Raw genomic sequence first — 16,509 nt, forward strand, 5'->3', positions numbered from 1 at the left:
TTGGATAAAGTGCAAATTTAGAATTCCTGGCAAAGCCATTGACATCTCATCATGCACAAATTTGTGAACGGACAGTGGTAGCATTCTGACAATGTGATAAGTCCAAAGTTAAATATGTAACACAATCACAATGTGATCTGTACGATGCATTATTTAATCGTTCATTATGCATGCAAATAACTGCAAAAACTGTTCACCATCTTTTATTAATACTGAATCACAAACTAGGATTTACCCATCGCATTAATTTAAGTGTTTCGTTGTTGTTTTTATTTCTACTTGGTCACAAGCTGAGATAACAGCGTTGCTGTTTTTCTAGTGCCCTTCATATGTTTACCTCCCTACTCTAATGTTAGTTTTGTATAAATCTTGTACAAACATATGAGAAAGAAATTTGAGAATTGAAAATTGAAATTGTAAGTAGGTCGAGTACAAGTTCAAATTTAGGAACATTTGACTATTTATAGTGGGAGTCAATATTTTACCTCAGTGAAAATGTTCTTTCAGATACTATCCTACCAGTTTACCCACTTTGAATTTCTACAGTACTAAAAAACAGATGAGTAGCAATGATGACAATTTTAACAATTTTGGTGCCAAACAACTCAGTCAAATAAATCATCAGGTTTGAAGATTTCAAATGCTGGTGTGTTTGTGTCTGCAGTTCTGTGTCAGGGACATGTATCACAACAAACGTTGTACAAAGAGTGTCGATTACCTAGGAAATTAACAGAGTGAATAATCTTTTCTTCAAACTTTGTACAAACAGTGTCACTTACCTAGGGAATGAACAGAGTGAATAATCTCTTCAATTTCTCTTCTTTATTGGCCAGTTTTGTGCTTGAGCTTATATTTGATGACTTGCCAATGATTGTAATTGTTAATTTTTAACAAAAACATGAAACATGATCCAGTGAAATATGTTTTTTTTTTGTATGAAAATGAACAAAAGTTGCAGAGTGTTATTAAAAATAGTTGCTACTATGAATTTAATATTTGTTCTTCTTTTTCTTACATTGTTTGTTTATGTTGAAATGATTGATTTGGTCTCCTTAGATTTATTCTCCTTGGTAAAAAATTATTAGATTCTGAATTTAATTATTTGTAACTTATTTTATTTTTTCCTTCTATTTCTTGGATTTTTTGTTCGTGTTGAAATGATGAATTTGGTCTCCATAGTTAAATGATCAGATTCTTATGATGGACAAATGGATGGATTTATTATATTACTTCATTGCAGCTTCTTTCCAGGAATTGCGACACCCGATCATTAATTAAGAAGTTCATTGTGTAATAGGTAGACTTTGGTAGTTTATTATTATAATACTGGTTGAGGAAGAGTGTGCTAACATTTTGGTGTAGTTTCATAGGTTTGTTTGGGAGTAAAGGTCATACCATATATCGTGTAACATTCTAATTTGAATTGGGTCAACCATTTTGAATCGATCAACGAGTGAAATTAAATAATTGGGGACATTTGTCATATGATAATGTAGGGTGGGATAATGTTTTACAATGGCTTCTTTGTCTTCTTTGTTTTAACCATGTTCGGTTAAGAGATTTAAGAGGAGCGTAGTATAAATTTACATGACAGAGTTTAGTGTGATCCTTGGGTTTATTCGTTAATTTGATATGATTGTATGCAAATTTGAATACCAATCAATTTATGATATACTGCTTTCCAATATTTAACAAACATACATAACTGCCTTTTACATGCAGTGGATGTTACACATTCCCCTCTGGCAGTATAATTTCTTCCACTTTTGCCATGAGATTTTTTAGAGATTTTTTTTATTCAGAGGGAAGCTACCATTTTATATAAGTTTGTACATTAGTATGTTTGTTTTCATTGAGAGTAGTGTAAAGACTGTATTCATTGAATTATAAACAAATCAGTATCTATGGCGATCACCAGAGAATCGAATATATACTATACAACAGAATGGGTATCACCTATGGTTTGCTACTTAATTTCTGTACTGTGTGTGGGTTTTTGTAAGAAAGCCTGAAAATGTGTATTCATGCTTGCATTGTCATATAAATATTGTATGTGCACTTAAAGTTGTCTTTACCACACCATGCCCCCATCTCGTGTTCAAATTTTCAATGTTTAGTCATCCTTTGTTAGGAATTTGTACCTTTCAATATGGTGATATTTAATTACAGGATAATTTTTGTACAGGAATACACATTCGAACATACAATTCAGACACTGTATTTCAAATCCTACCCAAACTTTAAAATTCACTAAAAAAACACTAAAAGAAGATTCTCAACTTGACGAGAAAAAGTGTCTATAAAACGAAGTCCATTGTCATTCATTACAAGTTAGACGTGGGGGTGGAGCGGGGATTACTCTACACAAAAAGTGTCTGTACGTGTATGTGACACTTGCTTGTAAACTCAAACAGTTAACGGTTGGATTAACTTCATACTTGGTATGTGGATTTTTCTTATTGATTACAAGATGCTTTTTGTCTTATGTGAAGTTCAATGGTCATTTGGGGTCAACAGAGGTCAAAGTCTGAAAACTTTGTGAACACGATGATTAAAAAAGTGCATCTCTGTTGAACTTCATGCATGGTATGAAATTGGTAGAGATTAAAGGTCACATGTGGTCAACAGGTATCAAATTCTAACAAGGTTTTACACATAACTCCAAATTAAAGCTACATTTAATCTGTGAATTCTCCAATTCTATGATTTTCTTTCGGTGAACATAGTTTGGTCAAATTCAGTCCAGTTTAGTTCTGTGAAGGGGCTCTATAGGTCTTCAACGAAACATATCTGGCGTCCAGGTAGTGAAATCTGCTTCAGAGTTCATACTCTTGCATTAAACGTACACTTAAAACCTATCAGTTTCCCCTCTGAGCCCTAAAGGGGTCAACAGATTATCTCATATGGGCACAAACTGGCTCAGGGGGTCAAAAGGTTATACAAATGGTGGAAAAATTGGGAATTTTCCCACAAATATTTCACAATATATAAACAATGTCATGTTACTCTCAACCATTACGAAAGGGAATGCCAGCTCAAAATTGGTAAAATGTGTCTATATTTCACATAGGAAGACTGTTTTTCTGGACATTGAAAATTTTGGTTTAAAAATCTATATTGTCAAATCCTTACCAGTGAATGACATGGTTAATGCCCACAAGGGATTGCTTCAACCTTTTCTGGTTCTCACTTAATTCTTGGACAAATTGAATTAACTTGCTCTACACTGTTAGTGACATATTTATTTTGAATTTTGAGGAAATGTTATAGCAAAGAATCACAAAGCTTACTGGTTTTCTGATGAAGTGAACACCCTAACATCCAATATAGGGATGGCGGGATTACACAAAAAGTAAAGATGTTATTAACATATTCAACATGGTGAGATAATTTGTGTACGGAAGTCAACATGCTAATATGCAGAGCAGATATCTCTCATAGGATAAAAGACTTTTAAATGATAACAGATTTATTTCAATATTGTCATGTATTTCATTTTAATTACAATTCAACATCATCAGTGCAACACTCACTGGCACATGTCTACAGCCTGTAACGTTTGTCAAAGATATTTATCTTCTAACATACAGTATAAACGAGTTTGGTAGAATATATTTTAAAAACGTCAACATCAACGTATATGTTGTGTGACAAGAAGGCCTCCACATAACTGCAGTTTTTGTTAACACGTTGAGATTTGAGACTTTTTGCCGAGCAACTTACGTCATCAACTCTTTAAAGATTCAACTTCCAACATTTAGCATCGGGCCTCCGAATCCCGAATTTACAACCAGAAATTCGTCATTTCCTAAACTGGAATTCGAACGTTTGCAAGCTGTTGTCAACCATACTTCAAAACGATTGAACATATCCTATTTCATCTATTCGAAGATGTCTTCGTACTGATTACATGGGTTCTCGATTTTCTTGGGCGAAGAACTGAGAATCCAACATCTAACTTAACCCTGACGACACAGTGAGGTCCTCGAAATACAAAACCAATGGCTCGGATATTGGTGTGGTCAACCAATACTATTGACAGGCTACTCCTTCCGCAAAACACACTGGGCAGGAAATCAAGACGTAGACCATTCTTCAGTTTACTATAAAACTAGGTCTTCAACATTTTCAGTAAAATGAACCGGCAGCAACCTTGCTCTAGGTGCCGGGACAGGTCGCTTAATCTTCTCCTTTCCTACTGGACTCGGAACACAATCGTTGACGTAAGAGTTATGCTTTGACTCAGGTGTCTGCAGTATAAGTTTAGGTTCAATCACATCCCTGAATTGGTGAAGCTTAAGCCGAGATGCAGAAGGTGGCCTACACTGATTTGTCTGTTCGTTTGTGTTCCTTCGGACGGCGGGACGAGGAGGATGCTTAAATGATACCGCCGATACTGAAGTAACGTATCCAACAATGTTTGATAAATCCTTTACCGGGGATCCTTCAAGTGACGAAAACGCCATTGTGGTGGTATACGCTGGTTCTGGGTGACGGATTAGAGCTGTGTAGGTTCCATCTATTGGTACCTCGGTTATTTTCACGGTCGGAATAGCGTCTGCTTGACAATAGTCCTCTGAGGATGATACCGAGCTGTCTCGCTTGAAAGCACCAGAATGACCATTCTGCGACGACGTGGCTTGATCTTCGCCGGATATAGGACAACTCGGCAAACCGCATCCCTGCACGCCCGTTTCCGGTGGCTTGCAGTCGACATACGGGTACTCATATTCCTCATCGGGTAGTGGACTCTCCTCGGTCTCGGAGTTCTCTTTCCCAGGGACAATTCTCGGTCCACTTAAGACATCGTCTGCCACGGTGTAATTACTTCCTTCGCTCTCTCGTGTAAACAATTGTTTCTCCTCTGAGTTTGAGAGCTTGACTTCATAGATGGGCTCTTCGGGTTTGCTACTCTCCACCGTGCTTGCTGTTGTATAGGCGGCGTAGCCATCGATTAAACTGGTAAGATCATGGCCAACAGATGCACCTCTCTCTGAACGGATGATTGACTCTTGCTCATTGAACCTCATGTACATGTAGGAGTTCGGTTGTGTTATCGTTGAAGCTGATGTTATGCTTCGTTCAGGCATTTGAATGCTTTCTGTGAAAAGAATACAAGAACCATGCGTGGGATATATCTGTTTATCTCTGTCTAATGTAGGTGTATTGTGCGTGTGTTCGTTGGTGTTACTTCCTGTCAATCTGGCGCCGGATAATGACGTCATATAGCATTCACCCTTCGACACGTTCTATCAAATATGTCACAGTTCAGATCATACACGTTTCACATTAATACACGTCATTTGGTTTACTTTTTAGACACCTTTTAAATAGTTGGTACGCAGTTTTTACGAGTTAAGCTTATTTGAAAATTTTGATTTTGATTTTTTTAAAAATATTTCAATGGGATATAAAAATACGTAAAGCAATGATGGTTTGGTTATAAAGGCAACTTTTGTCATTCAGTCATTGAGAGAACGGCGATATTAGAGCTGAATGTTGTTAATGAAACGCAAAGCGTATATAAAGGCCATCTTCCCCAATGATATGATTATGATATGATCTTCCCAATGAGAAGAGAAACATGCATTATTACCACTCGTTCCCTTTATAATGTTACAATAATGTTAAGACAATTGACGGTGATGAGCTGGGGCTAGTCTTCAATTCATAATGCAAATCCGATCAACTTTCGATAAATGCAGAAAGTATGAAAACTATGAACGAACCTTCAATTTCTCCATCTTGTGCTTGAAGTGGAAGTATGGCTCTTTTGCAGCTTTGTTTCCTGTTAAAGTCAATTGATAATATGAACATTGTGCATGTGTATAGACACACAAATACATGCAGGTGTGTTTTACATTCAGACCGAGGACCCCATTATTTTTTTCGTTTCTTGAATCCACGTACAATACCCATAAAAAATAAAATTCTTTCGAGGACGTGGTGATTCTTAAGAAATCACATCCGAGGACCTGGAATTCTTTTGTTCAAGTCCTCGGTCAGTGTACAAAAAAGTGCACGCACGCACGCACGCACGCACACAGGCACACACACACACAGCAACACTCACAATATCACTTCATTTCATAATATCTCATTACCAAAAGAGTTACTTATTCATCTTATATTCTTAAATTATACTTACAGTAACATTTTTTCAAGCAAACTCGGAAATATTCTTGTACCAAGGAACACGAAGTAACCCTCATTGCTAAAATCATGTGAGTATATCGGCGCACTCAATACTGACACTAAGTTGGCAAGAAACCTCAACATATGTAATGTTATCAAAAAGTGGTTTAGAATGTGGATTATTAACAATTTTTCTGGGTTTTTCTTCTTTATTGTATTACTGAATTCCCATATTTTAATATTTTCCTTCATGCCTGCATGCCTGAACATATTGAAAAATATTTTTATATATCTTTGGGGGAATCCTTTAAGGCCTATAGGTTGAAATTTATGCCCTAGATTGCTTCCTATGATCTTGTACATTTATTCTATTAAGTCAATCCCCTTTGTCCGGTTTTAATACATATTTCGCTCATTTAGAATTGCTATAGCCCGCAGGAGACCTGGCTATAAGGTCAAGACAAGGAAACTAACAATTACGAGAAGATTTGGGAAGACTTAAATATTTCTTAATTACCTCCTAAAGAATTAACCATCAATTAAGAAATGAGGTTTGTGAAACTTTTAGCTTTAGTTAACGCTGAATGGTATACCCGTAGTTCCGTGTGTTCGTTTAGCATGCATCGATAGAATAGGTCAATACACTACCAATAAAATCTCGCGACTTTATCGCAACTATACGTTGAAAGGATTTACTTCTTTGCAAGCTTGTTCCCAAGTATTCACATTTATTTCTTAAAGCTTGTTTCCAAGCATTCGCATTTATAATTTCAAGCTTGCTTCCAAACATTCACATTTATTTCTTCAGCTTGTTCCCAAGTATTCGCATTTATTTCTTCAAGCTTGTTCCCAAGTATCTGCATTTATGTCTTCAAGCTTGTTCCCAAGCATTCACATTTATAATTTCAAGCTTGTTTCCAATCATTCGCATTCATTTCTTCAAGCTTCTTCCCAAATATCCGAATTTATTTCTTCAAGCTTCTTCCCAAATATCCGAATTTATTTCTTCAAGCTTGTTTCCAAACATTCGCATTAATTTCTTCAAGCTTGTTTCCAAACATTCGCATTAATTTCTTCAAGCTTTCCAAACATTCACATTTATTTCTTCAGCTTGTTCCCAAGTATTCGCATTTATTTCTTCAGCTTGTTCCCAAGTATTCGCATTTATTTCTTCAAGCTTGTTCCCAAGTATCTGCATTTATTTCTTCAAGCTTGTTTCCAATCATTCACATTCATTTCTTCAAGCTTCTTCCCAAATATCCGAATTTATTCCTTCAAGCTTGTTTCCAAACATTCGCATTTATTTCTTCAAGCTTGTTCGCAAGTATCCGCATTTATTTCTTCAAGCTTTCCAAACATTCACATTTATAATTTCAAGCTTGTTTCCAAACATTCGCATTCATTTCTTCAAGCTTGTTCCCAAGTATTCGCATTTATTACTTCAAGCTTGTTCCCAAGTATTCGCAATTTATTTCTTCAAGCTTGTTTCCAAGTATTCGCATTTATTTCTTCAAGCTTGTTTCCAGTTATAATTTCAAGCTTGTTTCCAATCATTCGCATTTATTTTTTCAAGCTTTCTTAACATTCGCATTTATTTCCTCAAGCTTGTTCCCAAGTATTCGCATTTATTTCTCCAAGCTTGTTTCCAATCATTCTCATCTATTTCTCCAAGCTTGTTTCCAAACATTCGCATTTGTAATTCACGAGTGTAAAGAGTCATATACGTCTGTGCAGCGCTGAGAATGTCGCTCCATGTTGGATAGCTGGCTAAAAAGGTGTTTATTTTTTAGGATAATTGTTATAATATATGTCTAACCACTTGCCTATTTATATACAGTCAGCTTCAATTTAACATGCCACTTTCACCGAATTAATGGAATTAAAGTGTTTGTCTCTACATTTCCCCCAACTCTAGCCTGGTTCTTCGATTAAAAAATAGAAATACTAAGGGGGGGGGGGGTACGCAAATCAATTGGTTTCTCTCCTAACGATTGGTGACTGTTGTTCCTATTACTTCTAAGAGGATAAACGCCATCGGATAACAATGTATTAGGCTTGTGGCGGGGTTTTCTGGTGGTTTAATGAAGTTGGTTTAACAATTTACTCCAGGGGTGGATGATTATAATGAATACGTCCTCTTTATAAGAAGAAAGGGGATTTTAAAATTTAGACACAAGGACATTTTAATCCTGAGCGATAGAAAACAGTCTGTATAAATTTCCTTCAAGACAGAACAGCCTGCACATCCAGGCTACATTCAGAATTACCGGGGGAATTAATGCACTTTATATACAGTGATACACAAATCATTTCATACGTATATGATATGTTTTGTGCGTCACATCCTTGACGAGTGGAATGTGAGAGCAGATACTGGGTTGTGAGGAGGGGAGAGGGGGGAGGGGTTGCAGAGGGTACGGGTCAGCTATCATATCATATCATATCACATTGCATCACATCGCATCACATTGCATCGCATCACATCACATCATATCATAGCATTATAATATATAAAGGACCCACCTATAAAGTGAGGCCCTCTGCTTCCAGCGACCACATAGTAGTAACGATATCATAAGCGTTATAAAAAGAGTCAGGATTCCACAAAGGACAGACATTGTTATCTTCAGGCTCGACTTCTTCAGTGGGTGACGATTATCCGGAAGCAAGATGGCTGTCTGGGTTTGTTGAGTTGAGGGCTTGTCTGATTAGGTAAATCAACAAAAATGCTTATTTACAGTATATGACGATACGAATAAGTGGATAGTACCCACCCCCTGGTACCACTACCCATTTCCTTTCGTTTATCTTCTACCTCGTCTTCTCCCTACCTTCCCCATACCTGCCTGCCTCCCCTCCTTCCCAACTCTCTATCCATTCCAACCGTTTTTACTGCCTCACCAAAGGTCATTGAAACGAATTGCCGTGAAATTAACAGGGCTGGACTCAAAAACTTCAAAAATGTATACTTTTAAATCTACCGCCAGAAAGTATGGCACGCACACTTTGCTGGAGTTATGCATCGTAGCCCCAATTACCGTCTGTTAAAGGTAAGTCATGCCCGCCCGGTGCAGTTCCTTGCAAGAACAGAATTATAGCTAGGCCTGTAATTCCTGTAGGTTGTATAACTACGGGTTCCTTCGTTTATCTATTGTTTATAAGGAATGTCCAATACAAATAATGTAGTAGTAACACATTGTGTACCACCTATAGTAACTTAAGTAACACGGCAAAACACTGCATTCGATGTCCGAAATAGCTTCCTTCGTCCGAAATAGCTTACCTAAGAGTTGCAAGCACCCATATATGGATAATTTATCGAGAATATATATGATATGCAGGCCGAGTATCTACGCACCATGCACAAGGCCGGGTAAGGTTTTACAGCTTCATTCATGTACTTTCTTCAGCAACGAACGAATGGCATTTTTAAAGTCATTTATCTAATTTTATCTAATCTTCCTTTGAGGTTTAGGTATGTTTACAGCTTGTACTATTTGTTATAAATTTAAAAAAAAAAATGTCTGTATATTGCACGCTTACCGCTGATTGGTCTGTAAGGTTCAGTAACAATTAACGGAGGAAACGTTGCTACTTGTACGTAATTATTATTACATACACCATTTATCGGATTGCATTCGCCACCAGGACATGCACAAGTCGTGCGACAGTTTTGGCCGAATGTTCCCGCTTGACAAAGTTGTAAACATCTGAAAGGAAAAACAAGTTTACATTGTAATGCAAATCACTGGCACCTATAAGTTAACAAAGCAAGGTATTCTTAAACCATCTTTGTTTCTATTGCAAGCATTGACTTCTCTATTTATAAATATTTGCGAACGAAATGATTTTAATGCGTCACATGAAATGGCACCCAAGTAAACACTGAAAGAAAAAGAATTAATTGAAATATCAAGCTGTATCTGATGTTGAGTGGAAAAAGAAGAAAAAAACGATTGGCAAAACAAATTTGTGGGACACAATTTTTCTGTATCGAATATATATATATACATATATATATATATGTATATATATATATATATATATATACATATATCTATATATATTCGATACAGAAAAAATTGTGTCCCACAAATTTGTTTTGCCAATCCTTTTTTTTTTCTCCTTCTTTTTCCATTGTATCTCGTTGAAGTTAATTACTGATTAATTTCATCATCTCACCATCATCTGGTAAGAGTTTTGTGGACTGACCGAGCAGCTATCTATATTGTGACACCATTCATTTAAAGATGCAGAGTGATACCAATAGATGATGGGAAATCCGAATCAAAATACAACTTCATATAGGAAAAGTGTGTAACATAAAACTGGACAAAAAAATGATTATAGAAATGTTTGGTGATCGGATATCGTAAGTTGATGAAACTTACCCTGGCCCTGTGTAACCCGGTGGACATATACAATCACTCTTTGTGCTATATGGGATACAGGGATCCGAGCAGGTTGACCCCTTTAAAGCAATACAGAAGAACGAAATTAGACACCTAATCCACCGTAGATTATAGTTGTTATAAAAAATATTTCCTGCTGACGTCAATCAATTCCTGTAGACGTGGGTAGCTGTCAGACTGACAATGTCACATTCTCATTATACTTTCACTTATTGTAATCTTAATTGCGTTCAAACTAACGACTTACAAAAGGAAAGAAAAATAAAACCACAACATATACGTTCCTTCGAAGGACTGTGATGACGACACAAGTTATGTTGCAATGTTGACATTTCTCAACTAGCGTCTCAACAAGCGTCAATGCATGTCGTCTGTCCCCAGAACATAGCTCACAGCCGTGATTTTATGTACAGTTTATTTTATTTTCAGCAAGGACAGACCGTCACAGATATTCACAACATTCAACTGTTCAATCATATGAACTGAACTTGTTGTAATATATAATATACATATTTATATATATATATATATATATATATATATATATATATATATATATATATATATATATATGATTTTCATACACGAACTCACCGTCCACCCGACGTCACATGTACATCTATTGGGGGACGAACAGTGGCCGTTACTGCACGGATTTCTACAAATGGCTGAAGAATCAGAAATATAATAAAATGAGACACTTTTATCACTTTTCCATATTGCATAAGTATTCGTATATCATAGTACAACGTATATACACACGGGATGCTACACATGGAATGCTGAAAGTCATGCAGCCGATCATAAGCTTCCCTCAAAATTAAACTTTCTTTGAGACTTTTTTTGCCACTGTCCTCTTTGGTATTCGTTATCCCGATAATATTAATATTTAAAACAAAGTCAGAATATGGCTACGAAAACTGAGCAAGCCATACGTCACCAAACAGGATTCCCTCACAACCTACATCGGTGACCACGTGATCATGATAAAAACGTGATATGTGCATAGTGTTCTCCAAGATGCGACAAAAGTACTAATAGTCTGCTTGGTACGCAAGCATGTATAGTATGTCTGTAGGTGTAGTATGTCTGTAGGTGGAAGTATGTCTGTAGGTATAAGTATGTATGTAGGTATAAGTATGTCTGTAGGTTTAGTATGTATGTAGGTAGAAGTTTGTATGAAGAAGTATGTCTGTAGGTATCGTATGTCTAGTATTACTGTCGGTAGAAGTATATGTCTGTAGGTATAGTATGTCTGTAGGTGGAAGTATGTCTGTAGGTATAGTAGGTATAGTATTACTGTATTACGAGTATGTCCGTAGGTACGAGTATGTCCGTAGGTACGAGTATGTCCTTAGGTACGAGTATGTCCGTAGGTATGAGTATGTCCGTAGGTACGAGTATGTCCGTATGTACGAGTATGTCAGTAGTTACGAGTGTCCGTAGGTATGAGTATGTCCGTAGGTACGAGTATGTCCGTATGTACGAGTATGTCAGTTGTTACGAGTGTCCGTAGGTATAAGTATGTCCGTAGGTACGAGTATGTCCGTAGTTATGAGTATGTCCGTAGGTACGAGTATGGTACCAGTATGTCCGTAGGTACGAGTATGTCCGAAGGTATGAGAATGTCAGTAGGTACGAGTATGTCAGTAGGTACGAGTATGTCCGTAGGTACGAGTATGTCCGTAGGTATGAGTATGTCCGTAGGTACGAGTATGTCCGTACATACGAGTGTGTCAGTAGGTATGAGTGCGTCCATAGGTATGAGTATGTCCGTAGGTACGAGTATGTCCGTAGGTACGAGTATGTCCGTAGGTATGAGTATGTCCGTAGGTACGAGTATGTCCGTATGTACGAGTATGTCAGTAGTTACGAGTGTCCGTAGGTACGAGTATGTCCGTAGGTACGAGTATGTCCGTAGGTATGAGTATGTCCGTAGGTACGAGTATGTCCGTATGTACGAGTATGTCAGTAGTTACGAGTGTCCGTAGGTATGAGTATGTCCGTAGGTACGAGTATGTCCGTATGTACGAGTATGTCCGTACATACGAGTGTGTCAGTAGGTATGAGTGCGTCCATAGGTATGAGTATGTCCGTAGGTAAGAGTATGTCCGTAGGTACGAGTATGTCCGTAGGTACGAGTATGTCCGTAGGTAGGAGTAAGTCCGTAGATACGAGTATGTCCGTAGGTACGAGTATGTCCGTAGGTACTAGTATGTCCGTAGGTATGAGTACGTCCGCAGGTATGAGTATGTCCGTAGGTACGAGCATGTCTGAATATAATAAATTCAGAGTCAGAATGATTGTTTCTCTATTGCAAGTGTGTGTATATTATTGTGGGTCTATGTATGATGCGATGCTCTCACTGGATACTGGAAAAGACAACCCACACTAATAACATGCAAGAATTTAAATTACCAATTCATTTTACCTATTTCACATGAGGTTCCGTTTCGTAGCCAACCTGAACAGCATTCATATACAATGATTGTGGTCGTTCGGACACCAACTGGAGTCCTAGGTCGCATGGCCATGTCATTTGGTCTGCAAAAGTAAGATACACTGAACGGGACATTGATCTCAACTCTAGCATGCTAAAATAGTTAGTATAGTCTTCGAAAAAAGGCTACTTTCATAAAGGTGCTGATCGGCCAATTGCAGTTTTCTCAGATACTGCATGGGTAGTTTCATTCAAACAAAATCTCGATATGTTTAATCGTAATATATTGTTAGTAACTTGTCATGGAGTTAAATGTATTTATATTTTCATCTCATGTATATACTGTTCATTCAGATCCTACGAGGAAGGAAAGGGGATTATGGTAGGGGAACATCTTGTAATTAATGAAGTGGAAATATGAAAATTGCACTGTTTATCTTATATATGCGTAGCTGCAAATTAATAAGGAAGTTTATATTCAATGGTTAGACTTCTGTGTCTGTTATTTTGTCGGCAGATCAGTTTGGACTCATTAAACAATTTAATAATCATACGAACCGAGAAGGGAAGGGTATAGGGGAGAAAGGGAGCAGAATAATTCCTTACCAGTGTGGATAGAATTAAAACTAATATTCGTTTGTAAACACGACAATTTTACATCTCTTCTTGAATTGTTTATATCTAAATCTTGTTGGTATATACTAAAATGTCTTCAAGGAGATTTTGACTCTAGGGGTTCATGTTTCCGAACCTATCGAGAGTGTTACTTAAAATTGCATTACAAAGATTCAATTGTTAAGACATTTTCTCATAACGTTTCACCAAAGGAGGTACGTTCGAGTAATTTATGATTAAAAATTGAGTTTTACTTTAATTACTATTTGTAATGAAAATTTGACTGGTCAAGCTAATGCCACTTGATTGTTGTAAGATTTAATATCGATGACAAATAATAATTGACTAAAATCAGTTAAATAAAACTAATATGGCTGGTTTAAACATACCCTTGTTATCGATCAAATCGCATATGATTAATTAGTTAATAAAGATAATGAAATTAGAAATGAATAAATATTCTCACTTCCCTTGTACTTACTCTATTTCGTCAACATCCGAGTCTGAAGTGTCACGGGTCAAAGGTGAAGTTAAGGGCTCCATTAAAAAGTATTGCGTAATTCTGTAAAACATATAATCAAAGTAAGGCATAGTTTAATTTACGACGATAAGATCTATAAAAACCAAACCCCTAAAAAAAGGAGAAACAAAATAACGAGAAGCATAACGAAATGTTTATTTTAGAAAAGAGATCGGTGAAATAATATTAATATGGAACATAAAGTTAGAACTATAAATAATTTGTTACGCCATGCTTTGAACCCATCACATTCTTTATTTTGTTATCATAGACGCACACTAATTCACAGTCTTAGCAAGATCGTATTTAATGGAACACACGATTAGAATAACGATAATAACTTAATCACCGATGTTTAGGCCTACATCCAATAGTACACTGGGCAGGGCAGTGTAGTTCAATGGGCTATAGCCACGCGCCTAAGTCAATTAAGTGCCAGGCTCGTCAATGTAAGAAAAAGAACAATGTAATCTTAATTTGTCAAATTTAAGAAGGAAAATGACTTAAACTTAAAGAACGGGACCCTGGCACAATTATGTAACCGGAGCCAGACCTGACCTTCGGTGTCGCTGATCTGTTTTGGAGAGTATATAACTTTCAAACATACCGATCCCACAAAACATCTGAGGAGATAACTTTCAAACATACCGATCCCACAAAACATCTGAGGAGATACACGAAACCTATCTATCTCCATTACGCTGACATATCGATAACTCAGGGTTGTGACATCAATATGCCGAAGTTTATTACTATTTTGCTAAATCTTCTTGCTTATATATACAGTAATTCTTTTCTTTTGCTGTAATATTATTTCACAACAAATAATTTTCAATTGCAACGATTATGTTTGAAATGTATCATGTACGATTTTATCGGAAATTCGTGTATATTTATCATAACGTGCTTGCAATTGCAAAGCTTCCAGATTTGAATTAGTTTCGGTTCTCAGTCACAAGACACCTCACATGCAGGTTAAATGATACTACTGTGCTCACTTTCCAACGATGTCGGCCCGTCCGCCCATCATTACCACTACCCCAAGCCCCTTAAACACGCATCACTTACCTCTGTGTGCGACTACAAACATTGGCCCCTTCCGGATTTAATCCTTGTGGCTCCTGCCCGTCACCTGATTCCAAAATTACAGATAATAATAAACAAAAATACAAAATATTCCATGTTTTTCTTTCTTCCATTTTGGAGAAGGTCATTCGTTTAATATAATGCTCTCTTGGTAGAAACAAATTCCTGAGAATCAAACGTTCACGAAACGAGAAATGTAAATTTACGGCTTCGTGGTATTGAATGGTTAAAAAACAGAAATATCTAGAAGATCCTCTTAAAGTCAGGAAGTAGCCTATTTCACTGGAAAAGAAATGAATGGAGGGTGTTGTTAACAACACTTTGATTAATCTTGGTAGACTGATTTATCAAGTATAATTGAGGGCAATTCGCTATATCCAGGTTCCTGCAGGACTTGTTTGTCGAGTCCCAGGATGTAGTTTAAATGTAATTGCCCTGTTCCACTGAATCAGTACAACAAACGCAGAAATAAACAGTATGATTAGCGTAGGCCTCGTAAATTACGTAATGATACAGGGGATATACGGGTAAAAATAAATGCCATGTTCACGTTTCCGGTGGAGGTCAAATGGTCCCATTACCAGAATGGGGAAATATTGTCCAGTTTCGGAATGTAATTCGAATGCCTTATCAAAAATAAATAAATAATTCGCAGGAATAATGTGGTATTTTTTAGGTCAAAAGTAAATCCACATAACACTTTGTATGTTGAAGGCATGAACAAATTTGCTGATATTTTGTGAACGCATCGGCAAGAGTGGAAGAAATAATATCATCATGACAATTGAGATGGAATATTTTGATTTTTGTATATAATAAATGATTATATTCACAAAGAACAATTATATTTTGGCAAACAAAGTTTCATTTTGATGAACCCCGAAGTTAACAAGAAGATTGGGATAGGAAAATAAAGATTTTGAAGAACCTCTCTCACGATGACATTACAGACCAACTACTGCTTTTAAGCTTCCTGGGCTACGTTGCCCATAGCTGTATTCCTAAAGCTGCATTCCTAAAAGCTGCATTCCTTAAAGCTGCATTCCATAAGCTGCATTCCTCAAAGCTGCATTCCTTAAAGCTACATTTCGTAAAGCTGTGCTGATTAAAGCTGCATTCCCCAAGACCGAATTCTTTGGGCCTGAGTTCCTCGAAGCTGCAGTCCTGAAGCTGCACTCCTTGAAACTGTATTTCGTAAAGCTGCGTTTCGAAAAGCTGAATTCATCATGTTAAAGCTGCATTTCGTTAAGCTGCATACCTTCAAAAAGAAGGCAATATTTAAGCCTGCATTCCTTAAAGCT

At 36.8% G+C, this 16,509-nt stretch overlaps 1 protein-coding gene across 1 annotated transcript; it reads right to left on the reverse strand.

The window, feature by feature from the left end:
- Positions 1-714: 714 nt before the first annotated feature.
- LOC139966234 (uncharacterized) lies at positions 715-15,415 on the reverse strand. The gene is made up of 9 exons (XM_071969060.1): positions 15,191-15,415; positions 14,084-14,164; positions 12,979-13,091; positions 11,142-11,215; positions 10,527-10,606; positions 9,679-9,845; positions 8,659-8,839; positions 5,730-5,788; positions 715-5,101 (listed from the first exon to the last, which is right to left on the reverse strand). The coding sequence occupies exons 1-9, from the start codon at positions 15,334-15,336 to the stop codon at positions 4,104-4,106; spliced, it is 1,899 nt and encodes a 632-aa protein (XP_071825161.1). The 5' UTR covers positions 15,337-15,415; the 3' UTR covers positions 715-4,103.
- Between the last annotated feature and the right edge of the window lie 1,094 nt (positions 15,416-16,509).

This window comes from Apostichopus japonicus, chromosome 4 (assembly GCF_037975245.1).
Source record: "Apostichopus japonicus isolate 1M-3 chromosome 4, ASM3797524v1, whole genome shotgun sequence".
Classification (NCBI taxonomy): Eukaryota; Metazoa; Echinodermata; class Holothuroidea; order Aspidochirotida; family Stichopodidae; genus Apostichopus; species Apostichopus japonicus.